The 27,269-nt window shown below is 43.8% G+C and overlaps 4 protein-coding genes across 27 annotated transcripts in view; 1 reads left to right on the plus strand and 3 right to left on the minus strand.

The window, feature by feature from the left end:
- cog5 (component of oligomeric golgi complex 5) overlaps nt 1-1,618 on the plus strand; it is an 80,608-nt gene extending 78,990 nt beyond the window's left edge. Inside the window, exon 22 of the mRNA XM_044185947.1 lies at nt 602-1,618. Coding sequence (XP_044041882.1) covers nt 602-728 — 127 coding nt within the window. The 3' untranslated portion in view covers nt 729-1,618. The remainder of the gene's footprint in view (nt 1-601) is intronic.
- Nucleotides 1,188-6,235, minus strand: ndufa5 (NADH:ubiquinone oxidoreductase subunit A5). Its single transcript, XM_044185954.1, has 5 exons — nt 6,122-6,235; nt 4,422-4,466; nt 4,148-4,264; nt 3,238-3,303; nt 1,188-1,372 (listed from the first exon to the last, which is right to left on the minus strand). The coding sequence occupies exons 1-5, from the start codon at nt 6,140-6,142 to the stop codon at nt 1,271-1,273; spliced, it is 351 nt and encodes a 116-aa protein (XP_044041889.1). The 5' UTR covers nt 6,143-6,235; the 3' UTR covers nt 1,188-1,270.
- A 1,830-nt stretch (nt 6,236-8,065) lies between these two features.
- On the minus strand, nt 8,066-19,816 carry LOC122871174 (zinc finger protein AEBP2-like). Of its 2 annotated transcripts, XM_044185949.1 has the most exons (8): nt 18,438-19,807; nt 12,632-12,863; nt 10,835-10,942; nt 10,483-10,669; nt 10,238-10,362; nt 10,048-10,115; nt 8,621-8,734; nt 8,066-8,527 (listed from the first exon to the last, which is right to left on the minus strand). In XM_044185949.1, exons 1-8 carry the CDS (start codon nt 18,956-18,958, stop codon nt 8,515-8,517), a joined length of 1,368 nt encoding a protein of 455 aa, XP_044041884.1. In that variant the 5' UTR covers nt 18,959-19,807; the 3' UTR covers nt 8,066-8,514. The 2 variants fall into 2 exon arrangements, with proteins under 2 accessions (XP_044041884.1, XP_044041883.1); XM_044185948.1 differs by having other exon boundaries at nt 10,238-10,669; nt 18,438-19,816.
- A 1,076-nt stretch (nt 19,817-20,892) lies between these two features.
- Nucleotides 20,893-27,269, minus strand: part of LOC122871171 (pleckstrin homology domain-containing family A member 5-like) — a 262,530-nt gene continuing 256,153 nt past the window's right edge. For 19 of the 23 annotated variants that reach the window (XM_044185938.1, XM_044185928.1, XM_044185922.1 and 16 more), the window contains one exon: nt 20,893-24,499. In XM_044185938.1, the coding sequence (XP_044041873.1) occupies nt 24,484-24,499 (16 nt within the window). In that variant the 3' untranslated portion in view covers nt 20,893-24,483. Of the gene's footprint in view, nt 24,505-27,269 lie in introns of all 23 variants that reach the window. The other 4 variants (XM_044185933.1, XM_044185945.1, XM_044185927.1 and 1 more) reach the window with 1 other exon arrangement.

Below are 27,269 nucleotides of genomic sequence, written 5' to 3' on the forward strand. Positions count from 1 at the left end.
TTTTTAATCAAAGTACGCTGTTCTTCTGAACAATGTCTTGAACGACCCATTTTCCTCAGCTTTCAAATGCATGTTCAACAAGTGTTGGCTTCATCCTTAAATAGGGGCCACCTGATTCACACCTGTTTCTTCACAAAATTGATGACCTCAGTGATTGAATGCCACACTGCTATTTTTTTGAACACACCCCTTTCAACTAATTCAACTAATACCCCAATTGCACAGCCTTAAGAGCGTGCATATCATGAATGCTGGGTCTCATTTGTTTTCTGAGAATCTACTGAACCTACTGGTAACTTGTTTGCCACGTAGCAATAAAAAATATACTAAAAACCTTGATTATTCTGGTTAGTCACATTGTACTGCTATTATTTTGAACAATACTGTATATGCCTCTGAACGTTTTTAACTGGTTGTTCACTTTATGGTAAGCCTTGGCACACCGCCATAATCAGCAGGGCATTGTCCTCTGTCCACACTGTAATTTGTGTAGCGATACAGTCACTCCCGTGTCAAAGCAAGCCGGACACTGAAAACGTATTTGCTGAAGTCATTACTAGATGACCATAACTGACCTGTTTCCTCTCTGTTCTCCTCTAAGGGGCGCTCTGGAGGCCTATGTGCAGTCAGTCCGGGCTCGGCAGGGGAAGGAGTTTGCTCCCATCTATCCCGTCATGCTGCAGCTGTTACAGCGAGCCACCAGCGGCTCACAGGAGGTCAGAGCCTGAGGACGACACAGCTGTAGGTGTGATGAACTTCTGTCTGACTACAGTACAGCACGTTGTAGTTCGACGAAGTGTTTGTTGGGATCAGGTTTAGCTCTATGCACACTACATAACGCCTCCTTTATTGACTATAGCAGCTGTATTCCATCTAAAAAGTTAAACGGATCTTTCTTATTTTCACAATTCTGACTGTGCTGTGGAGGGATACATGTTGACATTGGTGATAAAAGGTTTTGCTTCTAACGACACTGACCCTGGCACTCTTCATTAAGCAAAAAAATTGGGTTAGTCGCTTTACCTGAAAATCTTAAGAAACATGTCCATTATAATACAACTGACTATAACAAGCTATAGTCACGTGATTTGGATTCAGCTTTCTCCAGACACAGCTGTAAAAATGTAATCTGCTAATGGTGGAGTAGTTATGTTAATCTGTGACAAGTACATCAATGACACTTGATGGAAATATTTGCATGACTTTTATTTGTACAGTACTTCATTAGAAGCAGGGGTATGGAGCACACAGACAGTATGCACAGGTGTATTCAGATAGGCCATTTCCACTGGTTGGGAGGAGGCTCCTCCAACAGCGGCTCCCATGGTTTCCACTCCAACATCTTCCTGGACAGAGCCAGCTCACACTCCGCCTGCACACACACACACACACAACAAAACTCTGATTATCCCATGAAGAACAGACAATTCAGGTATCATGCTTTAAATGTTTGGAAATACACTGATACCACTCTCATGTGTGTCCTTTAAAGTTGTAATCCTGGTTGATTTGGCGACACCTGTAGTTAGTGGTGGTAACAGGTCACTGAATTATGGGGGCAGCAAAACAAATTATTGTGGTTTTAATAAAGTCGGGCAGTAATAGCCTTTATCCATCATTCTGTGAGCAACCATGATCTGATTTTATGCTGCACACGGCATGAGTCTGGGCACAGGGACTGCTGCATTACTACCTGCAGCATTTCAAACTGATCCGCTGTCACAAAATGCCCAAAATGAGCGTTTAAATACTCCAGCGGTAAGTGCTAATCTCACTGAAACGCTTTGCATTTCCTGTGACTACTTCATAACAGTGTTCATACAGACATTACAAAATGAAGTTCAAGGACTTTGAAGTACTGTAAGAGCAATTTTTCCCTTTTCAAGGACTTCACTCAAAGCAAATAATTCATTGAAGTATAAATCATTTGTCTAATGTTAATTTACTGAGTTTGAGAGGTGCTAAATGTACCAGAACAGGCCAAATCCTAAGACTATGGCCAATACCAATAGAGAAAATGAACAATTATCATCTGACCAACAACACTGAGGGCTCAAAACTAGAGCCCCACAGATATGTGTGTACGTGTATATGTTATCTGATATGTGCTGATACAAAATGGCCTCTTTCTGTCTAATACACTGAAAAGAAGGCAGAATTCAACATTTGTTGAGTCATTTGGTGTCACTACAGTGGCAAGCAGCGTCACATGGGAGAGAAGAAGCAGTAAAATTCAACTGAAACTACTTTTTAAAACATCCTGCTGCCAAAGTTAACTTTGTGGTTCACCTGAACACAGCTGGTAAACTGCACCTCCCCACTGCTCTAAGCATTTAATATGAGATGAACATTATGTTGCTTTATCGTAGAAAAGGTTTCAGTCGTAGTCATCTGGACACTGTTTTCAGAATCAAGACGTTTCGGCTCCCATCCGGAAGTCATTCTCAATTGTGAAAAAATTGGACGGGAACTGGAAATTTAAGCTACTCTGAGTAATTTCCAGTTCCCGTCCAATTTCTTCACAATTGAGAATGACTTCCGGATGGGAGCCGAAACGTCTTGATTCTCAAAACAGTGTCCAGATGACTACGACTGAAACCTTTTCTACGATGGAACACTCCTGGACGAATGAGGGACTACACCGTATTATATTGCTTTAACATGCAAATGTTTTGTTGGAATTTTGCTGATCAATCGGAATACTACACTGACCAACAGACTGACACAAAGCAGCAGCCTCAAATCCTCCAAGAACAATTTCCAGAAGTGTTTGTAACAAACTGAAATGGACATCCATCAAAAGCAAAAGACCTGGCTAATGTGTGGCAGACTGTGGTGAAAACAACGATACTTGGGCACCAAGGACTGTGACTCCACTCTCTACAGCTGGAAGTGAGTAAACTCCAGAGGGAGGTGAACATCAGCTGAGCTGGGCTCTGACCTGAAACCTGGATGAACTCCATTATAAATAATGCTCGCTCATGTTGATGGCCACAATGTTTAAAATAATCTTAATGGGAATGACTAGAAGCGATGTGATCAGAGCACAAACAATTAGACTCCTTCAGCAACATTATCTCTTCTGAATGTCAACACCAACCGACCCAGACTAAGCACCACTTGGTTTATTTAGTCTTGGTCCAATTATATAGAGTTTTGTTAGCAACAGTTGGAATGTGTGTCCACCTATTATCTCTCTGACAGTATGAAGAAATGAATACAGTATCAGTGACCTACCTGGAAAATGACTTCTTCAATCTGCCCACAGTTTATCTTCTTCTCCAGCTTCTCAACATCAGGCTCCTAATGAAGAGAAGCATACTTTCATCATTTTCTTTCATCATAACTCAGGTTTTCTGCTATCATGAAGCTGGCTCACTTTTAACTGAGGTACATCACCATGGTAACCTATGCTGCACTGTTAACCTGCTGCAGAGCAGATTAACTCCAGAGGGTCTGAAACCTGCCAACACACAGTCATCATTCCTACAGAACCCTCACAGCGACTTAAGTACTGGAATTACAATACAGTGACATGTAGGCTCAGCGACACGGGCTATTTATAAATCAGTAGAAGCACTTTGCTCATTAGAAAATAAAACCCACGCAGTTAATAAATCAGACCTCATCTGGCATGTATTTATTCTCTCTGTTTGGCAGCAGAAACTGTGCTTTTGTCTCATGATTAACAAACTCTAAAGAATAAGTCACACACTTCAAAAAGTTCAATCATGTAAGACTAACGCTCTGAACATGTTGACAAAGCCAAATGTATTTAAGACATACAATAATTGCTCGACTTTTTATAGCCTTAAGCCTCTTTTAATATCTGGTTGTTATTTCTACTGTTTCTGTAGCTTCTTTTATTTTATTATAGTCTATATCTTTTGCCACCACTATAACTGCATTTTCCCACTTGTATAACCATTTCATCTTCATCTATTAAGTACTCCCCTCATGGTTGATGATGTTGTTTGTAATTAAGAACCCGCCTCTCCTATGAAGACGATCATAGTTGGTATATAAGACCAGAGGTGACTGACTGACGGCTGATAATCAGCTTCACGACAGCAGTTATCCGGCTTCACAGATGAAGCCAGAGAGCCAGACTAAGTTAAACTTGCTTCGGGAGTATTTCCTCACTTACCATCTTGACGTGGTTGAACCTCTCGTTGACTAGCTGCTCTGTGTACTTCCTGTAGGCTGCGTCCTGTGGCATGGTCTGCACCGACGCCAGGATCTTCGAGTACAGAATCCTCAGACGCTGAGAGAAGACCAAAGGCTACTAAATCCCTTCTACTGTTTAGCAGTGCCAACTTTATTTAGTAGTGTCAGTAACTTCATGCATTCCATCATGTGGTCATGGTTTATCGCTAATAAGTGGACTTGTGTGTGTGGTGTGTTCGTCGTCGGCTGCTCACCTCATGTGGATTGTGGGACACTGCCAGGCCGACCAGGCCGGTCGTCTGGAAGAGACCAGCAGGAGAGACGCTTAAGTCTGAGTCACTTCAGCTCCTACTCACTTCTTCACTTTATCAATTTCAAACTTCATTCTGATCAAGAACCTCATAACATTCACTGCGGTAAACACACACTCAGCTCAACTGTTAGCAGTTCACAGCCTGAATGGGACAACCATTAAATCAATCATTTGTATAAAGTGAACAGAATGGTAACTTTCTCAAAAATAATCAAGTCAAGCGGTACCTGCAGTGACACTATTACAATCACTTTTGACAACAGTGGACATTCTTTAAAATTCTGAATGAATTAACCTTTCTTACGACAGACAAGTGTAACCAATAACATTAACGATTAGCTGCAAAGGAACTATCAATGATATTGGTTACACCAGTGCTCTTCCTTCGATGACAGGCCGATATGTTAGCCATGAAAAAGACCAGTTTATGATAATGCATCACATCCTGGTGTTGAGGACAGGTTTGCTTGTGTCAACCAGCTCAGTTAAGGTTCAGACCTAAAGACTTGAAATATATTTTTACACTAATACTAATATATACTAATACTACATTTTAAAATATTGTCCTCAGTTATCGGAGTAGTTAGTTTTGTTGGGTTTACAAGCAGCTGTCGATTAAAGTAAATGTTCAACATTTATCTATACTGTAAACTCTACTCTCCATATATGTTGAACTGTATGCTTGCGTTTAGGCTGGCCCCACTATGTGCCTCTGTTGCATTCAGGTCACAGAGGGAACCATCGGATCCACCAATCCACCTGGGTGTGAAAAACCCAGAATGTTTCAACACGATCAGGATCCCCAAAGACTCTTCTAACCCTCCGGATGAAAAAATGACAGTGTCCGCTGAAAGATAAATAAGGGATAAAAATATGCTTCGTCTTTGTTTTTTTAAAACCTCTGTCAGCCGAATATATGCTAATACATGAGATGCACAAACTCGGGCTAGGATGAGGCTTGCTTTTACATGGACATGGAAGTTTAAAACGGACCAAGTGGACATTTTCCTATAATTAGTGGCTGTTACCTTCGTAGGAAATCATTAGAAATGCACGGACCCGTAAAGGAAACTATTAGCATATACTTTGCGAAAGTGGTTTAACAACTTTGACTCTTGAGTATTCTAAAATTTCGCTTTCGTTAATTTTTATAATTTTTTTCCCCTCAAATAAAGTTTCTACACTTAGGTTAGCTAGCGTTAAATAACTCCAAGGAATGTGCAATAACAGCGTGAAGTCAGCTAACGTTACTGCTTCCACCATCCAAGTTAACACACATTATTTCTATACACACACACACACACACACACACACACACACACACACACACACACACAGAGTATGCAGATATTACCAAGTAAATGTTATCGTAGCTTAATCCTTGGTGTTGCCTACTGCAGGGTGTTAAGGGTTAGGTGGATCTACCTAGCTGAGATAGCAAAACAGCTATTAGCTAAGTTCTGTTAGCTAACACACCGCAGCGTCTCGTTCAAATTGCAAACGGTGCCTATGTAAGTCAACCACATAAGTACACCGTCAGACGATGTAGTGCAAACAATATTGACTTAGCTGGTACTGCGTTCTTTACCGCCCTTCTTTCTCTCACTAAAACACAAACAAAAACATGACCTCTAGTCGTACCTTCTTCAGCAGCCCAGCCATTCTTTTCTGCGGACAGGACGCCCGACTACGATTTCCGGCCAGTAAATATGACGTTTTTTTGTGACGCCGTGAATACAACCGCTTCCATATAAACACAACGTTTAACCATAGACATCATGACAAGAGGCATAATACTTATGTTAGGCCATGTTTAGTTTTCTATAGCAATTAGTTGAAGCAGGATTAAGGTTTTATTTATTTTGCACAGCATTTCTTTAACCTTCGGAGAAATACTGTGTCCCATCTGCATGGCTCCCTCTGCTGTCCTGTTTTTCAGAGGAATGATTGGATTTAGGGCCCAAGGGTGTTGGTGGTGATCCTCACAAAATCAATCCACATCTTCTTGATCTCATCATTCTTGGGAAATTTAAATAAGGAGACCGAGCTGTTTTGTAAATTCTCACATCCAGGGAATATGCATTGGCGGGAAGAAGGCATAGCTAGCTGTGGCGGTAGTAACTAACGGCAATGACACTGTTGAGCAGCGAACCACTGATGCTAATGCCTCTAGTTATTATAGTTAGGGGAGGGGCCATGCTCGGTGGCTCCAGTGCGTCATCAAGCCATGATTTCAGCCCCGCCCAAAAAATCCTGAACACAAAAATGGTGAAAAACTCCACAATTCAGTACCACATAGTTAAAAAGTCACTGTAACGTGTTTTAAGTAATACATTTCTAACATTTATAATGTGTTTTGAATCAAATTTCTGAATATCCTTTACACTGACTTAAAATAGTTTTAATTGTACCCATTATTACCTCTGCCAAGGAGGTGATGTTTTCGATGCCGTTTGTCTGTCGGCAGGATTACGGAAAGAAACCACTCTCCCGATTTTCAGGAAACTTGGTGGAAGGGTGTAGTATATGGGCCAAGGAAGAACTTTGAAAACTTTGGAGCGGATCCATGGCAAAAAATATTTTATGGTCACGCTAGCTTCTGTCCTCTCTTCTGCGTGTTTGACCAAGGGCTCCTACACGCAGCACACTCAGCGGACAGCAGAGCAGAAGATGCGCCGGAGACTCAACCAGATGTAATGAAGGTAACTTTACGTTTTAGTAAAAAGTGGAAAAAGTAGAAAAGCAATATTTCCACCTGCTTTGTCCGCAGTTGTTCTTATTACAACAGCGTGCTTTTAAGCTGATAGTGAATTGTTCTGAACAAGGTAAAACAAAAGCTCTCTGTATGGAGTTTTCTTGTAAACTTCCTGCTGGCTGAGACAAACCAGCCCCTCCCTCACCTGCAGGCAGTGAGTCACAGCAGCAGCAGAGGGAGGAGGACAGAGGACAGGAGGAGGGACTGATGCTGACTGATGTCTGTCCTTCATTCTTTCTAAACTTTACTCAGTATTTGGATGTCAGGAATATTGGGCTATTTATTTCACTGATTTGTTTCCAGTGAGATACTGAGTTTATATAGTGACTTTGCTGTGAACTGTACTGTTGCTGCTCTAGAAACAATATTTAGTTATCACTAGAAGCCTATGGCAGTGTTTTCACTCACAAAAATGTGAAGGTTTACTTCAGGACATTGCACTTACTCCATCAGTGAGCATTTGTTTCACTTTCTTCTTGCTAATGTCTGAATGTAATGTAAAAAAACTACAATCTGTGTTTTTAATATTATAATTGGCTAAAGTTATGTGAGAATGCATAGTTTTTAGTTAAATAACATAACATTTTCTTGGGGAAGGACCCCAAGCATCTTCCTAATTTAGTCCCACCCATGTTTGACTGGGCCTACATTAAAGCCTACAAACACAGACAGCCTGTCTGAATCACCTTGCTGTACGCAGTAGCACAGGCTTTGGTCAAACCTATGGAAGAAAACTGGGGCCACGTGCTCTTACAGTGTCAGTGTTGATTTATGTCCCCTACAAACAAACACGTACCTGATTGTTGCTGTAATAAAGACTTGAGACTGAGTGGAGGTTGGAAAAGTTTAATGACATCAAACCAGAGCAATGCCAGCTATATGCACATGACCAATATCATTCGTCTTTAAAACATCTATTTAAAAATGTTTGGCAGAAAAAAGACATCTATCTACAGTAAAAAATTCAAAGTATAAAAATATATTACAAATCTCAAGTATTTACAAAGAGCTTCTCTCTACATGTGTCTAACTGTCTACAGTTCTGTCAGTTAGTTTTCAGTCTAGTTGTGTTACCTAAAACAAGCAACATCTCAGTAAACTCAGCACCTAATGAGAAAAACACTTCAGAGTCATGACAAATAAGTCACTAATCTCCCAGCATCCTCTGAGAGAGGGAGGAGACGAGAAGAGGTGATGAGATGGAGACGAAGGGAAAAGGAGAGTCTCCTCCTCGAGGTTGGATTAGCAGGAAGTGACAGTGGAGTTCCTCTGGAGGTGTTCAGAAGAACATCCTGCGGGAGAAAAAAGGTTCACACATTTTCTTCTGGTGTTTCTACCAACATCCAAAAGTACCTTTGCGCGCACACACACGCACACACACACACCTGTAGATGTTGGGGTCCAGGAGTACAGCTGTGTCTGTGGGTAGCTTGGACAGATGAACCACCTTGGTCTTCTGCTGCAGTCTGTCACTCTCATTAACCCACACATCTGGCAGTCTGACACACAGTGAAGAACACATTTACACTCACATCTGCACCGTGGAGCAAGCTATCACTTTATTTCTCCTCATGTGACATACTGAGGATCTTGCCTAGGTGGCGCCCTACGCAAGATCTGAGAATGGAGTTGCTCTTGACTGCTTGCTGTCCCTAATTTTTATGTTAAAAGTGCCAAGAATTGGTTGCCAATTTCTCAAAATGGTTGCCAATGGCAACATGGCAAACTGTCGAGCCCTGCATCATAAAGCGGAATCCCATGTTAAAGATCAGGCATGCAGCATTATACATGGTTGCTCATTTTCTTTCACTGATGGCACAAACGTGTGAATGTGCACAGTGACGCCTAGTGGACTGCTAACATTACAAGCAGACAGATTTGGAAATGATTGTTATTGATATTAAAATTGAGATCAACAGTGCATCATCATTAAGTTAAGTTACAGGCACTCACGGTGAGTCATAGCTTAGCCTAATATTTTGGTTTGTGTGCTCCACGAACCGTTCGGCTGGGAACAGCAATAGCCAAAACTCGCTGTGCCTCAGACTTCCTTTCTAACACCCAGATTGGACAAGAATGGAACAACCGGTTGGCTGCGACAGGTATCTGCATGTTAACATGTCGAAATGAGACATCTTAAGGCGTCGATATTTAGCGTGTTAACACCAAACTCTACGTGTTAACACGTCTACGCATTATTACGATTATTAGACTGCAAATCAACCGCATGTTATGAATGACTAACAGGCGAAAGAGTTGTCTTGTACAGCAATATTACAGGAGAATTACGGTGAGAGCACTATGTCACACTATTTAGACTATCTAGATAAATTAGGGTTTGGAGATTTGCTTCAAGTAAAAAAGTGGGCTATACTCCAAATAATCTCACTGTTTAAACTTGGAATCTGTCCGAACATTTCATGAGTGTACAAAAAAGCTCAGATGCTCAATTACCGTTAAGGAAGAACCTGCGTCATGGCAGCCGTGCATGAACTCCACACGGTGCATCTGCAGAATTAGAATCTGCTGCTGTATGATGGCTGCTACTGAACTGACTGGGAATTAAGGACTTTCAATCTAAAAACACTTGTGAATCACATTATTGGTAAGAATCAGATCAGCTAATCCAACAGTACAGACTCTGCCTTAAGGGCTTTAAAAGTTGGATTTTGATATTCATTTGTATCCAAATTCATCTCAGCAGTTGGAACTGAATTATTAACTAATAATTTAACCTACTCCAATCTGACCGGTTTTGTTTTACACAGCAGCAGGGTGGGAGTGAGGAGGAAGAGAGAAGAGCGGGACTTACATGTCTTCAGGTGTCCAGTGCAACAAGACCTTCACTTTGCCAGAGTCCTCTTTCCTCCTGGCTATTACCTGAACACACAAACACACGGGCATGAGACGAAGACAATGCTCTGCTGCACGGAATGACATATCAATTCCTGCACTGACTAATGTGTGTGTGTGTGTGTGTGTGTGTGTGTTTGAGAGCCCACCGTGCTGTGGAAGACCACGCTGTGTCCGTTTCCCAGGCTCTCGATGTGCGTTGCCAGGTTGAGGCAGATGGCTCGATGGCGGATCGCGTCCATGGTCTGAGCATCAAAGAAGTCGTGAGGTCGGGCTGGAAATATAAAAATTATGATGACCGTTTTGTCTTTCGCTTCAGTGTGGGTTTGAATACGCTGAAAATGTATTTGGATATTGAGGTGTGTGTGTGTGTGTGTGCATATGCTGAGCATACGGAGCGAGCGTCTGTGTTTGTTCTTGAGTTTCCGTCTCTTGTTGAGGCCGGCCTTGGACGGAGACTCCTCCTTCACTTTGCCCTGATTGGACACTTTGGATGAACTCTGTGAGCTGAAGTGAGTGGGGACGTGACGGGCCAGCCCCCCCTGAGAGGCAAACGTGGCGTTGCAGCCTCCCACCACGCACTGCAGGGACACAGACGATTGACAGTGTCAGTAAGCGTAGATGATGCAGAGGGATTACAGTGGGGAGCAGAGTGTCAGCGACATGGCGGACTGGACATGGATGGTTTGACGGGAGGTGTGTGTGTGTGTGTGTGTGTGTGTGTGTGTGTGTGTGTGTGTCGTCACCTTGAACGGCTTGTCCCCGCTGTGGGTCAGCATGTGTCTCTGCAGCCAGCTCTGACTGGTGGACGGCGTGTTGTACACCTTGCAGCCCTTCCAGAGACACACGAACACCTGTGTGGAACACACACATACAGACACACACTGATGACGAAGTCAGCACACAGAAAGGGGTGGAGTGGTGGAGAGATTACTGCCGTTACTCTGCGATTCAGTATAAAAACACTTTCACACCTTTCCCAGGGATCCTACTCCTCTGGTCAAGGCTTCGGGGGAAGGCAGAGCCATAGTTTCATCACAACAGGCACTCGTTAACAAAAACTAACAAAATGACACAGAGCTCTTTCTAAACTTTGGTCAATTGAAGAGTTAAGTCCCCCCCCCCCCACCACGTCAGTTTCTGAAACCGACAATCTGACATTCACACCCGCTTCACACTGTGATTGGCTGCATGGAGGTGAGAAATGAGCAGGCTCCTCTCGCAGCCCCCCCCCCAATTCTTCACACAACTATTTCTGTCGCTCGAACAGGTTTCTCAAACAACTTAGTGCGACACTAGGAATGTCTTCCCGCAGAGACCATTATTCCCCACGTCTCCTCATGCCTGCCCCGCCCACAGCTGGGGCAGAAAGGTTAAGAAGACAACCTTTAGTCCCCTCTGACATTCTCTGTGATCACACATCTTAAATGTCAAAGTGACTGATCCCACAGCAGAGACACTGGCACTGGCCTGAATGTATCTGGTGTTGATTTGATCATAATATAATGATCTGATCTGATCACTGCAGCCTGGATTCCAGGACTGACTGTGGGTGACAGTATTTATGAGTTGTGATCAAATCATCACTTCATACTTCAGTCTCAGTACAGAAACAGAACATATGTAGTAGTTGCAGTGTTTAGTTTCAATTCAATTTTATTTATATAGCGCCAATTCATAACAGAAGTTATGTCATTGCACTTTTCCTATAGAGCAGGTCTAGACCGAACTCTTTATAATATTAATTACAGAGACCCAACAAATCCCACCATGAGCAAGCATTTGGTGCTACAGTTAAAATACAAGTTTTCACTTTGTATTTTAACTGCAAGTCTACAATTTATTATTATTGTTATTATCCTGTCTTAATTATCTGTATATATTTTAATATCACAATTCTTCTGTTTGTTTTTATTCTACACATGCTTTGGCAATGTTAACATGTTTCCCACGCCAATAAAGCCCAATTTATATTATGTGTGTTCAGTTTGGATTTGAGCGGGTACGTTTGCTCAGAAGATGCTCAGAGCTTTGTCTCGTAACGTTAGAGGCGCTTCACATTGCGAACGATCATGTAGAGTCTGTGCATTCTGGATTAAAAGCTCTCTTTTCTCTTAAAGCACACCATGTGAAATGACTTCTGACTATTTCTCTCTCCGTCTCCGCTGCGTCACACATGCTGTTTGTGTGTCTCAGATTTGATTAGCTGAGGATCTTCACGTGAGATGATTCTGGGACCCTAAACCGCTGCCGTAAAGGCTAGAAGCTGCGCCGGATCTAATAGAAACACTGGCATGCTACAATGACTTCTATCACCAGCAGCCCAGCTTTTACAGTCACACACACACACACACACCATCATCATCATGTGTCAGGAAGGTATGGAAAAACAGATTCCTATTAAACTCACCTGCATTCTCAGGAACTCTCAGGAAGTTTGCAGGTCCATTTTCCTAAATAAAACTAACTACATGAACACACCTTTGGGAGCCACACACACACACACACACACACACCCCGTAACCTGACAGCGAGACACTGACCCCTCCTCTCTGTCCGTCCACATGTGTGGCTCTGATGTGTTCGGCCAGGTCGGGGCTGCTGGGAAACAGGAGCTGGCAGTGATCCCAGCAGCACGTGTAGCTCAGAGACTTGCCCCCCGCTGGCGCCAAGCCGCTCCCCGCTGCCGCACCCCCACCATGACCGTTGAGCATGGCCGGGGTGGAGCGACCGCTGGACGCCGTGCTCTCCATGTCCATCAGGGTGCTGCCAATACTGGAGAGTACACATGCACACACGACAGAAAGACATTAGAAAGATGATACTACAAACGGTCCTGACAAAATCAAATCAAAAATACACATGCAGAAAAAGAAAAATAACTTACAGTACACACACTATAACCAATGATACGCAGTCTTAGACATAATTAAGAACAGATGATGGTTTGGGCCTAGGGCTGCATTTGAGGATGTCTCCTGTTCCACTTGGTGTTTCTATTTTCTACTTCACAAACAAGAAGATATAGATAACATGAAGAAAAAGGAGTTGCCCAACTAGGCTGCTTATAGAAGTTTTACCCTTAGCGCTTCTTTACTGGATATGACCAGTCTGTCTTTATTAACAGGCTGTGTACCACAGTCCTTTAAAGTAGCTGTAATTAAACTTCTTAAAGTATAACTAAACCCCTAAATTCTGCTAGCTCCCTTCCTCCCAGCATATCTTAAAAAAATGCAGCAAAGTGGCGCAACCGCTGGTAGTCTAACCAGCCATGAGCAGCTGCTGTCGGCCTCTCCGTGTCCGCGCTGGAAACACAGTCCGTGGGGAGCTTTGACAGTCAGAAGCACATTCATGGCCCTTTGTAAAAGTTTCTGTGTGGCACCTGTGCTGTAGCTGAGCTAACGTTAGCGGCTCAGAGAGGCTAACGTATACGTGTCAGTACGTAAGTTAGCCGTGGCCCTGCAGTTTATAAATTTCATCAAGGGAAAGAATGCAGTCCGGTGGTGCTTCTACAGTCATTACAAGCAAAAGTCCGAACCATTGCACCAAAATTTAAAAATACTAAGTAGAGAGGGTTAGCAAAAATTAGAGTAAACTTTGCAGCTGGGAAAGCTTCAGTGCCGACCCATTCTGGCCACTAGCTAACAAATACTAACAGTCTGTTCTGCCTCCATATCAGCCAATAGCAAAATTCAATTGCAATAGCTGGGTTTCAACCTGTAGAGGGCAGTCGCGTATTTATAACATAATATGTAGAATTCAAATACTTTGCACTAAAATGTCAAGATTTGGACCTGAATCCATCAACAACACGACTAAATACCCATGCACATTGGTTTTCAGCTGAAAAAAGTGGTTTGGGGGTTTAGTAACACTTTTAAAAAGCCCACTCTTGGTCCAGGGGTTTTAGCATCTATAGACCTATATCAAACCTTCGCTTTCTCTCTAAGATCCTTGAGAAAGCAGTCGCCAATCAGTTGTGTGACTTTCTACATAACAAATTTTCAGTCAGGGTTTAGAGTGCATCATAGCACAGAGACAGCACTGGTGAAAATTACAAATGACCTTCTAAATGCATCAGACAATGGGTTTGTCTCTGTACTTGTCTTGTTAGATCTTGGTGCTGCGTTCAACACCATTGACTGTCTATTACAGAGACTGGAACATTCAACTGGCATTAAAGGAACCGCACTAAGCTGGTTTGAATCCTATCTATCAGATCGATCTCAGTTTGTGCATGTTAATGGTGAGTCCTCTGTGCACGCCCAAGTTAGAGTTTCACAAGGTTCTGTGCTTGGATTCTATTCACCTTATATATACACACTTCCTTTGGGCAATATCATTAGGAAACACTTTCATTGTTATGCAGATAATACCCAATTATATCGGTCAGCTAAACTTCAAGCATGCCTTAAGGACATAAAAACCTGGATGACCTGCAAAACTGAAGTTACTGTACTTGGCCCCAACCACAAGACACATTATCTAAAAATATAGTTACTCTAGATGGCATTGCCCTGGCCTCCAGCTGCACCGTAAGGAACCTCGGAGTTCTCTTTGATCAGGATTTTCCTTTAACTCCCACATGAAACAAACTTCAAGGACTGCCTTCTTTCACCTACCTAACACTGCAAAAATCAGTCACATCCTGTCTCAAAATGATGCAGAAAAACTAGTCAGTGTAGTTGTTACTTCTAGGCTCCCGAATAAGTCCCTTATGTCTCTCCAGTTGATCCAGAATTCTGTACGTGTACTGACAAGAACTAGGAAAAGAGATCATATTTCTCCAATATTAGCTTCTCTGCACTGGCTCCCTGTAAAATCCAGAATAGAATTTAAAATCCTCCTCACCTACAACGCTCTTAATGGTCAGGCACCATCGTATCTTAAAGAGCTCATAATACCATATTATCCGACTAGAACACTGCGCTCCCAGAATGCAGGGTTACTTGTGGTCCCTAGAGTCTCCAAAAGTAGAATGGGAGCCAGAGCCTTCAGTTATCAAGCTCCTCTTCTGGAATCAGGTCCCAGTTTGGGTTCGGGAGGCAGACACCATCTCCACATTTAAGAGTAGGCTAAAGACTTTCCTCTTTGATGAAGTTTATAGTTAGGGGCTAAGTACAATTGCTGAGTTCACAATGTACTGAAGAACAGGAGGTACTGTAGAGCTGTTTCAGCTCTGTGTTTGAAGCACGGTGGACTTTGCATGTTTTAGCTCAATAACTACAAATCACAAACTCATTACTGTTGAATTCTCAAGCAGATTTCAAGATGATTTTCAAAGTGTACTTAAGTTCACTGAAACCACTGGCTGTTTGAAGGGGAAACATCTGTCTAAGAATTGTAAACTAACTTTAATCTGTAGGTGATGGGAAGAGATTTGACAACTCGCATAGTGCTGCAGCCAGTGTGTGTGTGTGTGTGTGTGTGTGTGGGCCGAGCCAGCTGACCATCTGCTCTGATCACTGTCCATACTTGCTCTCTGTTGGGGCTGTGCTTACACGTCCTACATGAGGACTAACACCTCTGAAACACAAACACACACTCCCAGCTGCCACTCTGCTCTGTGTGGGAACAAAGGTTACAGTAAAGTCTTACAGCTGCCACAACAGCAGGATGACCAAAAGTTGAGAAGCAGCCAAGTGGGCATTCAAGCAGGCAGCGGATTATATTTTTTAGTTGCTCTCCTTTATGAGCTACCAGTTACCAAAACACTTTTCAAAGGCTCCTATTAAAGCCTAAAATACTACATGGCTGTCTGATGACAGAGTCAAAGTGGAGAGTATCCACCAGCCCTGTGGATAAAAACTTTGCTTCCGGAGGTGAGTTCAACACAGTGGGCTGGAATGGCCCAAAATAAATTGGGTTGCCAATTTCTCAAAATGGTTGCCAATGGCAACCTGGCAACAGTTACTGTCGAGCCCTGACATATAATGACACTCATTGACCTCAAGGTGACGCTGTAATAAAAGGTTACATTTCCGCAATCAAATCAAAAACGGGTTGGCTTAGAGTCTAAGTTGTTTCACAAGTTTAATCCCAACATCTCGCTTCTGGTCTTCTGCTATAAAAATGTCGGACTTTGCAATTTTTCCTCAATTTCTCAAAATCCTATTTTCAACATCTCATCAGAAACCGCTGGGCCAATCGGCCCAAAGCGTAGTCAGGATCATCTACAGACTTCACTGAACTTAAGTTGTTAAAGAAATTTCGATACGTCAATCTGCTTCAACTATACAAGCCAATCAATTTTTATCAAAATAGCACCAAATGTACTCATGTGAAACACGTCTTCACTGAAGTTCATAAGCAACAGCAAATGTTTCTGAAAGTATATACCTTATACACCTCAACAGAGCATCAGCATATCGTGATGACCACAAATTATTTTAAAGAAATCACGAGTTTTGCTTCTTGTCAGTTAAATAAAAAAAAAAAAAAACAAGCATGCAAATGTCACAATCTGCTTGGACCCCGATCACTGCTGCCTGCTTGTGGCTATATTTATTATTATTATTATTATTTTTGTTAGCAAGCTCCTTTTTGTAAAATAATTACACTCATTAAATGTTCAGAGGAAGGCTGTGATATGACTAAATAATAAAATAATGTTTTAACTATAGCAAGTCTTGTCTTTAAGCTTTTTTGACCGACGAACCCCCACAGCAGATGGGCCTAAGTATCCTGTTCTCAAACCCCTTGGATAGATGGGATGGCTTTATGGTATTGTTCAATGGTATTTGTTTGTAGTTCTGTCCAAGTTTGCATTTGTACTGCTGCTGTTTGGAGTGACAGAAACTGGTTGTTTTAACCGTTTACAGTATCTTTACTTTTAGCTTTTTGTTGTCTTTCTAACTAGTCTTTCTACAGTCTTAATCAACTTACAACTGACTCAGGTTAGTGGAAACAGCCACGTCTTGTGCAGACTACCATGGTACCACGGTGCACTTCATCACCTGTTCGCCCATTTAAAACTTACCTGCCAAAGGAGCACTGAAAATGTCCAAATGAAGAAATATACGAGCTTCTAACCTCAGTTAAACTATAATAATAATAATAACTGAGCTAAGCTGACCCCCGTAATGATAACTCGGTGTATGGTAATTTGATTTGCAATAACCTGAAATATTTGTCATTCTATAGATTTTAGAAAAAGTATAAAGTATTCATACTGTCTGTGGGAGGCTACATAAGAACACAATGTAAGTGGGGCTGGAAGATGAGACACACAGCTCACCTCTCATTCTAAAAGTTATTGTAAGCTTTCCAGCCTGGATCCTGTGATGCGGACAGCCTGCTCAGTGGTTTTGCTGTGGAGGCCGATGGGTCCTGTGCTACCCATGGTTTCCTTTAATTACCAAACAGAAAAGCATCACAGAGGTTGTGTTGTCTGCTGCATCCCACCGCTGACTGTAGCTTCAAGAAGGTGGCAGCAGCAAAACTAAATAGTTAAACGTATTGGCACATGCTTGGTTTGTAACACTCCTCTCTGTTTCTGGCTTTTGTTGCAGATGGTGCTGACTGATCATGAAACTCCATTTGGAAATGTGTTATTTAAGAAGCGCTGTTGGCTGGGGCTAACTGCTTTCTGGAGGAAAACCTGTTGGTGGTCACCAGATGGGAGAGATATGTGTAACTGCTGCGTTCAGTTTAACCTAACCTTTAAAGAAGGCTGTGGTACCTGATGAAAACTGACACATAATTAATATCATCCAGAAATACAGCTGATTTTAGGATATAAAGAGGAACATTAGCTGTGTAATTACACATCGCGACAGACAGTGGGTGACTGAAGACACGGACTGAATGGACAGCGATAGCTGTGAGCGGATCGAGACATTTGTCACATAGTCAGAGATGTATGCTGCCATGTGCGGTTTTAAGGTAGGCCCCATGAGCTGAAAAAAATACTCACATTATCGCTGATAATAACCAAAACGAAACCATCCGGGCAAGTAACTGTTAGCTTAGCAGAACGTTCCCAGAACCTATAGTCTTGCGGTGCGAGGAACGTTTCGGTAACGTCCCGCGAACCATATTTTTTTTTTATTTTTCCACCAAAGACGAACGATAAAAACTTTCCTGAATAACCGTAGGGGAATGTTCGCTTCAACCCCGCAGCGAACGTTCCCGTGCACTACACGTAACGTTCGCGGAACGTTCCCCGAACCGAAAACTGTTTCGCCTCCGCCGGGCTCCCCAGCAAACAACGTCACCTGTAAACACATTGTTCTTAGCTAACACTTAAAAACAGTGAACTTGGCATCGTGCTGTGACCTCACACCACCTCTTGGCTGTTCTAGAAATCAGCACAAGGCCTCTTCATACTGCTTACTACTTCCAACAGACCTGTCCTCTGAATCCATCCGACTGAGCGGTTCTCCATCCGAAGAGGTCAGTTCAACGCTGGCCCGTCTCTTGGTGCCGTGCTCGGCTTTCTCCGCGGTCTTTGTGCGGTCGGTAGGCGGTGAGGAGGACACGTTCTCCCCCTCTCTTTGTTCTTGTTTCAGCACCCGGGAGCCCTCTTGTGCGGAATCAGTGCTACTCGCCAAACTCCCCTGTACGGGACTTTTCCCCGGTTCAGAGAGTTTACCGCCGGGTTCCCCTTCATCGTTATCTGTTTCTTCGGTCGGTAACGCTGTGTCTTTGTCCCCGTCGGAAACAGGAGACGGGTTGTCCACGGTTGTACCACGACCACTGAGCACGTCCATTCCTGCTCTGTTCTCACTGTTGTCGCCCGGTTCCTGTTTGGGGTCCGGCACGGCCTGTAACGTTACCTCCTTGCCGGTTTCTGCTGTTTCACCGGTGCCGTTTTGATCCGACGTCGGCTGAGAATCTTGGTCGGCCCCTTCACTCGTTATCTGAGCCATTTTCGAACAGATTGTGATGTTCCACTCGAAAAGTTGCCTCCAGGCTGCCCTTCTTCCTCCACTCACACTCTCCGCTTCAAGCGTAAAACACAGCAGGGGGTTTGCATGACGTAGGAGCTCCGCACGACCAAAGCGTGTCTATTCGGACAGATGTCTCCCTCGGTACTTAAAATGCTTCCAGCAATAACTTTGATATGAACGTTGAATTAAGTGCATTTGTAAACAGCAGTGCCTGCAAAAGTGTTCCTTCTACTTGGACTCTTTCATATAGTTTAGTCTTTTTGAGAGTGGCAAACAGAAAATATGACGCCACAGTGTAATTTGTAGATATCTGTACATATGTGTAAACAAATATAAAGATTTGCTAATTAAGCTAAAGTTAAATGTAATCCTGATTTAGCAATGCTAGTTAGTTCCTTGTAATTAATTACGCTTAACCCACGTAGCTAATCTTTCATATTCAAGTCATTTATTACTCTTGACCTTGATGTAATATCTCATATGATAACAAGAAATTTATGAAAGATACAGTTAGAAGAATGTGGGTAAAACATAGCACCGCTAGTAGGAGCAGACTGAACTGTTATATTACAAAACGAGTGCGTCATCTTCCTAAACATAGACGATCTTCGGCATTGTGGCCACTCAGCTCCACGTGTTCCGACAAACAGAAAAATGATCCAACGCACAAAGTGCTGAAAAGGCACGTTCTTATCTCCGCAAGGTGCATATTCCTGCGGGCAGCACCCCGCTCTCTAGCCTGTTGGAGCCTCCATGACTGTCCCACAGCCGGTCTGGTCTCTCTCCACTGATACTCTGAACCGTGCTGATCTCAGTGGCCGACTTGTTGCATTGAAATGAAGGCCTGCTTCTGTCCTGCCTATGCTGAGATGGAGGAAGAGTGCCCTCTGTAATTAGCACACTTCAGGTGTCTTAGGCTACAAAATGGTGCACATCTCGTAGCCCACTGGTTATTAATTGATTAATAATTACAGGCACACATACCACAATTCAGCAGTACAAATTATTTACTGCGGGAAAAGGTTGTTTTTTTTTTTGGGACAAGAAAACTCAATAACTACTTACTAGCTTTTTGAGGAGCTTTCAGCCATATCACTTGGTCTTCATCAGCACATGGAGTTTGCTCAGCTGTCATGAAGATGGATCCGGACATAACATTTCCTCCACAGCGCTAAGTGTCGCCTTAAAAATTTAGCATGGATGTTCATTCTTGATGTTGGAAATAGTCAAGTTGTAATAGTCGTGTTCCGTCACTTTCAACCATTTCACACAGTCTTCATCATCCTGTGTGTGTGTGTGTTTGTGCAATGTGCCCGGTCAGAAGAAGGTGCAGGCTGTAGGTGCAGTGGTGGCACTGTGGCCCACTTTACATGACCCTATCCTGTGTTCACATGAATACCTTTTCATATTTATGTTAACCGCGGCCCCAGACTGTACGTATAGCCTGGACTTGGATTTAACCCAAGTGCTGACTTGGTGTAGGATGTTTAGTCCGTTGGTTCCCAACATGGGGGTCTGTGCCTTCCAAGGGTTCCCAAAAGAAATCTGAGTGGTCACCAAATGGTTAAAAAGTCTAGAAAGAAAGTTGCACAATAAGATGATATTTCCTGAGTTTTCTCTTTCTTCTCTAAATAAATACCGGATCCTTTCACCTCTTCACGTATTAAAAAAACCTTCAAATGGAAGACAAATGCCTCTGTGGTGGAGCTGCTCGCAGCTCTGTCCATAACCTGTGGTGTGCGTCACAAGTAGGCTCGCATTCATTTTAAGGAGTCACGGGCCCAACAGGTGGGGAACGACAGGTTTAGTCCAAGCATGTCAGCTAAATGGACCAAAAGAAAGATCAGAGCAGTAGACCTGAAACGCTAAAGATCATTTGACATGCAGACAACAAAAAAACAGCTACAAGCATGTTTTAGGAACATCAACATTTATTTCACATGATATAAAACAGATGGGGTATGAACTTTTTGCATATTGACCCTAATAATATTAATAACCTCTTATAGCTATAATATTCGCTTTTCTTCTTTTCAGTGTGTACATAAATTACGCTATCTTGTTTTATTTTATTTATTTTTTTTTTTTACAGTTTATACATCTCTGAATTTTCTTTTATGTCCCGGAGCTCCAAAGTCCTACTTATTGCTTCGTACATGTGCTATTCTCCGATTCTTCACCACCTAGGACACATTCAAATGCAAAATGTCTAATCTGGTGCATGTCCTCGGCCTTTTTACTGTATACCTTCGGAGTAATGTAAACCAAAGAGAGAGAAACAAAAAGAGACACGACTGAAAAAGCAGACTGGAAATCCAAAACATTCACATACTGGGTTTGTCGTCAGCAGACTTCAGGAGACTCGGACTGTTTGCTCAACATAAATAATCAGAACTTCGGCAAAATACTTAGTTCTGTCCAAATAAAGAGAAAAAACAGCAGCATGAAGTGGCACCTTGTTGAAGTAAAAATCTGCTTTATGTTCATATATATATACTTTTGATATATTTATATATGTATATCCAATGAAGGACAATCTGTTATGTTGCAGGTGCCAAAGATGTGAACAGGGAGCGATAAGGGAGCCTCCGGTCTCAGGTCAACGTGAAGATGAAGACCAGGGCAGGGCAGAGTCCGAGAGCGTCGCGGCCACCGTGGGGTTGAAGTAAAGCACTGCATGTGTGGTGCTCCGCCCGTCTGCCGTGAGACTTCTCAAGTGCTCCTCAGTCCAGCTGCACACCCAGCAGCAACTCAGTAACAGCTAACACCCCCCCTCCGCAGGACAATGTTCTAGTAATTATGTTAAGATGACTTTAACACTTAGTAAGGTATCAAACGTTCTGTATATTGATGTATGAGTGTGTCTTCGGCAACGCATATCTGTGGAGCTGTGTTACCCCAGAACAAGTTGTACATACAGTCGAGATTGTGAAATGGTTTCATTCTGTGTGTTCATAGTTGTAAAAGGAACAACAGCAGCAACAACAAAAGGTCTGTGGGGATGTTAGCCAGTGGGCTAGCTGGCCGCCAACACAACAGGAGTGTTCCCGCGTTTTGTGACATGTTATTCACCCTGAGTGCACAAATGGCAGAAAATACACATTTGAACAACTTACTGATGGGAGTTTATAGTGCAGCACCAATGACACGCGTTCTTCTTTCAAACCGAATCCTTGTGACAGTGGACCCCAGTCCACTGTCACAAGGATTCGGTTTGGGGGGGGCTCTTTCTGTGTGTTATCTCCATTTGTACAATTCATCACATCAAGACAGCAAGCGGAGAGCGATCAGGGAGGCGGTGGCACAGACTGAAACACGCTTGCCTTTAGACATCTGGCAGACTAGTTTGTCTGAAGCACACTGAACCCTCAAGGCTGAGACCCAGAGACAGAGTCTCTGGTCCCGACCACATGCAGCTGCAGTTAGGTCCGTATATATTTGGACACTGGCGCAGTGTCATTTGGCTGTTTACCAAAACATATTCAAGGTACAGTTCTATAATGAATAGGGGCTGAAAGTGCAGACTCTGTTCACATCCAAATTGGAGGAAGGGTTTAGGAATTACAGATCTTTAACATGTAGCCCCCCCCCTTTTTCAAGGGCCCAAAACTAATTGGGCAATTGACTCAAAAGCTGTTTGATGGAGTGTCGTGGGCTGTTCCGTCGTTATGTCTTTATCAGTTAAGCAGGTAAACGGTCTGGAGTTGATTCCGAGTGTGGAATTTGCATTTGGAAGCTGAGAAGCCACAACATGTGGAGGAGCTCTCAGTGCAAGTGACACAGGCCAGCGTTAGGCTACAAAAACGTAAAGTCAAATCAACAGTTTGGTACATTCTGAGGAAGAAGAGACCGCACTGGTGAGCTCGGCAACACAAAAAGGCCTGAACGTCCACGGAAGACGACAGTGGGGGACGATCGCAGGATCCTTCCCGTGGTAAAGAAAAACCCTCTCACAACAACCTGTACCTGATCAACCCGTGCCACAGTGATGGGAAGAAAAGAGCATGGAGAAGGCTCATGATCCGCAGCATCCCACATCATCTGTAAACCACGGTGGGGGCAGTGTGATGGCATGAAAGACCCACGAACAAACATCTGGAGACAGCTGCAGTAAAGGCCTGATTATTTTCATCTGTCCGATTACATTTGAGCCCCTGAAAATAGGGCACTGTATATAAAAACGGTTGCAATTCGTTTCAAACGTTTCATACGACGCTGTTGCTCAGCCCCTTGAATTAAAGCTGAAAGTCTGCACTTCAGTTGCATCTCAGTTGTTTGATTTCAAATCCGTTGTGGCGGCGTACAGAGCCAGACGTACGAAAATTGTGTCACTGTCCAAATATGTCGGGACCTGCCTGTCTGTGGTGAGGCCCGGGTGTGCAATGTTCCAGTGAGGAACGTGTGAACACAAACGTATCCCCTCGGAATTTCAGTTCGGACCTGGGTCGCCGGAGCAGACACGGTCCTCTTTTAAACAATCCAGCCGTGTCCGCCGGCCACGAAACAGCAGCCGTACACGCGTAGCCGTGACCTGAAGCGGATCTGTACACTTCAGGTCTGACTGTGTGTTGGGCTCTGAGCGCTGCCAAAACGCGGATGACCTACAGTCAATACTGTGCCTGAACGCATCCCCGTGGCTCGTGGCCTGACCGGGCAGCCCCCGGGACGTGGACCGGGCAGCCCCCGGGACGTGGACCGGGCAGCCCCCGGGACGTGGACCGGGCAGCCCCGGGACGTGGACCGGGCAGCACCCGGGACGTGGACCGGGCAGCACCCGGGACGTGGACCGGGCAGCCCCGGGACGTGGACCGTGGAACAGGGCGCTCTGCCAAACTGCACTTGTGTTCAGGGAAGATTTTAAACTCTACTGGATAAACAGTAATAGTTCAAACGCTTTTTCATTTTTAAAAAGAAGTTTCGGAAAAGACACAGAACAGACACAAAGGTGGAACAACAGCACTCTTTAAACTATGACCTGTTTCGGCGACTGTCGGGACGACTACAGCTCAAGTAGTTCAAGCAGTCAGCCGACACTCGAGTTTGTCACGTCCTCCTTTTCAGTTTTAACATCAAACTGCCTCATAGAGCGGCAGACGTAGTTTCCAACTCTCAACACTCCACAGCAGGTATATTTCAGCTAAACTGGACGTCATTGGGAACGTTTCTGATTAAACCATTTCACAATCTTAGTTTTATGCAGACATGTTTTGGGACAAAGGGCTCCACAGCACTGGTGTGTTGCTCAGAGACATCAGTATGGAGCTAAACATGATGCAGTACATCTGCCTCCCTCTGTGTGGAAGTGATGGCGGCCGTCCGCGTGTTGCCCGTTAGCACGGCTGCCGTCCTCTCCGTCTCCTCGTGGGCACGTGACAGTCGTATCGGAGTGGGTTCGGTTGTAAACGCAGGAGGCCGTGGAGCATGCTCGGTGCAGGCTGGCTACATTTGGGCTTTACGGGCCGCCAGTGTGGGTGTCGAGGCCGGCGTCGCTCACGTGTCGCTGCTCACCAAGGTGAACGTCTGCGCTGCGGGGAGAAGGAGAGGAGAGGAGAGGAGAGGAGAGAGGGGGTCAGCGGTTCTGCAGCCAGGAGTACACGTTGTTATTTTCCACTTTCACCCCCAGCCATGGAAGCTTATGAACAAAACACTATTAACCAAGCACACACATGCAAGCTTTAATCCTTTAAAGCCTCCTACACTCTTTAGGGGGTGCGCCGCATGAATTCAAACAAAGGGCTGTTTGTGATCGTTAGACCAGTGTTAGAAATGTGGACACAACGTTTTCAAAGAGTTATTATATTACTGCCGGACTACTTTGAAGGTAGAGAGACGTGTTTCCCGCAGTGGTACAGTGGTACAGTGTACAGTGGTACAGTGTACAGTATTAACTGCAACATGCACTGTGAGTGAGTCCTCAGTACGCAGCAGAATGGGCCCTCTCTGTGTGGTATTACTGGATTGTTATCACTGATGCCATACTGTGTAAACAGCACTTTGATGTTGCAGCTGGTGAAGGTGGAGCTAATATTCATGAACGGGTAGTTTAATCTGTAACAATGCATCATCATTTCTAAACCAATCACACGTTTTATGTAAAACCAAAGTTTACAGTGGAACTAAAGCTGCCAAATAAACGGGTGCAGTACAGCTCCGCCTCAGAGTCAGCGGAGCAGCCGAGTGATCAGAGTCAAACTGAGTCAAGTACAAATACTTTAAAAGTGGACAGTAAGAGAGTAAATGCACTTAGTTATAGTGTGTACGGTTTCACCTATATGCTCTGCAGTGCACTGTCCCTGGGCTATTTTACATCTTTTGGAAAATGAGTCCCACAAGTGGAACAGCGGCTGGTGAGTTCAGATCAGGTGTTTTAAGTGCAAAGTCCTGGTGGCACGTGCAGCTTTTCAGCAGTTTTGGCAGATTGGCAGTATTTGAGAATGTGGCAAGAGCGCTGCACGTTCTGTTCTTAGTATCTATGCACACAGCTGACATTTAAAGAAGCTTGCTAAATCATTCAACAGCAAAACACAACACAACCGTGAAGCCTGATGGGACATAGAGTATCTTCGGTTCAATTCAACATGCTTTACTGTGCGAGTGTAACAGAGACAACGCTGCCAAAGCGTCAGGTAATAATGAGACTAAAAGAGAAAAAAAATCAGTCAGAAAATCAGCAAAACAGCAGAAACAAGTGTGTGTTTGTGAAAGACTGGAAGTGTGTGTTGATGTTGTTAGTGAGTGTGTGTGTGTGTATCAGCACCTGGACAGTGGAGGGTCTGGGTGGTTGTGTATTTAGACCCTCCATCACACAGTGAGCATCAGAACAGGGAATTATTCGAAATGATCGAATAATTCAAGTATTTACAGAATTCTAATAACAAAATAATATATAGCAACATATATATAACCTGGTTATAAAAGAAAAATGTAATCATTAAATTATTTACAAATCAAATGATGTGCATTAGTCAGGTTTTAATAGCCCAGATCAATTATAGGCCTACCAACCCGGCGGCCTGATATATACAGCAATAAATAAATAAGTCTTTAAACTGCTCAAACAGCAGCCACGCAGCATTGTGTTTCTCACTGGCTGTCCTCGGGTCGGGACATGTGGACCAATGAGGAAGCTGCCGGGGGCCACTGGAGAGTAGCCTGATGCTGCCAGACGGTGGGCTCTAACAGGATTCTGGATCAAATCTACGAAACCTTGCTCTGCTCTTACAGTCTGCCCGTGCTGGATCCAAACTGCCGAAGCCCTGCAGCTTCCAGTCTCACAGTTCCATTCACTATCCTGTCTCATCCCGTTCTCAAGCCTCGGCCTTTGTTTGTGAATGTGTCATTAATCCAGTTGTGTAATCTACCATTCTTTGTTAACAAACAGCACAAACCTCCCGTTTCACCCACACCCATCCTCCCTGACAGCTCCAGCTCTACCTCCAACTCCGCTTCCTTCCTTGATTATTAAAGTTGCAGTTTCATTATTTATCCACTGGAGTGTGCTGTCTGTTGTTGCAAACATACTCATACACATACTCTGTGGTGTAGTTGGTGCATAAATGGTAAACAGCCTGTACTTACAGTGTATAGCACCTTTCTGGTCTTCTGACCACTCAAAGCGCTGCAACTACATGTCACATTCAACTGCTCATCAGAGACTAATCCTTCACACACACTCACACACACCGAGGGCTGTTCAGTGTCTTACTCAAGGACGCTTTGACATGTGGGCTGGGGGGAGCCGGGATCGAACCGCCGACCTTTCAATTAGTGGACGTCCTGCTCCGCCACCAAGCCTCAGCCGCCCCTCAGCATACGCTGGGTTTTATTATATATATATATATCTTATCTTTGTTTTTCTTTGTTTACCAGTCTTGACTAGAGCCCGGCCGATTTAACACAGATATATTGGAGTCAGCGTACATGTTGTCCGATACGAGCCAACATAAACCGGTTTGATTTGAAGGCCGGTGTTAATGTATGTCACTACAAAGGTTATCCAGCAGAGGGCGCTGTCGCTACAGCGGCAAGCAGGAGAACATGACCACACAGCAAACACACTGCAAACACACACAACACAACCAAACACACTGCAAATACACACAACACAACCAAACACACTGCAAATACACACAACACAACCAAACACACACAACACAACCAAACACACACAACACAACCAAACACACTGCAAATACACACAACACAACCAAACACACACAACACACTGCAAATACACACAACACAACCAAACACACACAACACAACCAAACACACACAACATACTGCAAAT

This window comes from Siniperca chuatsi, linkage group LG23 (genome assembly GCF_020085105.1).
Source record: "Siniperca chuatsi isolate FFG_IHB_CAS linkage group LG23, ASM2008510v1, whole genome shotgun sequence".
Taxonomy (NCBI): Eukaryota; Metazoa; Chordata; class Actinopteri; order Centrarchiformes; family Sinipercidae; genus Siniperca; species Siniperca chuatsi.

Coding starts and splice junctions, on each gene's coding strand:
- ndufa5 (XM_044185954.1), bottom strand. CDS start 6,142: ATGGCTGGGCTGCTGAAGAAG. Junction 4,467..6,121: donor TGGCTGGGCTGCTGAAGAAG/GTACGACTAGAG, acceptor GGTCTCTTCCAG/ACGACCGGCCTGGTCGGCCT. Junction 4,265..4,421: donor TGTCCCACAATCCACATGAG/GTGAGCAGCCGA, acceptor GTCTTCTCTCAG/CGTCTGAGGATTCTGTACTC.
- LOC122871174 (XM_044185948.1), bottom strand. CDS start 18,958: ATGGCTCAGATAACGAGTGAAGGGGCCGACCAAGATTCTCAGCCGACG. Junction 10,670..10,834: donor GCGGGGACAAGCCGTTCAAG/GTGACGACACAC, acceptor GTGTCCCTGCAG/TGCGTGGTGGGAGGCTGCAA. Junction 10,116..10,237: donor GCGTGGTCTTCCACAGCACG/GTGGGCTCTCAA, acceptor TTGTGTGTTCAG/GTAATAGCCAGGAGGAAAGA.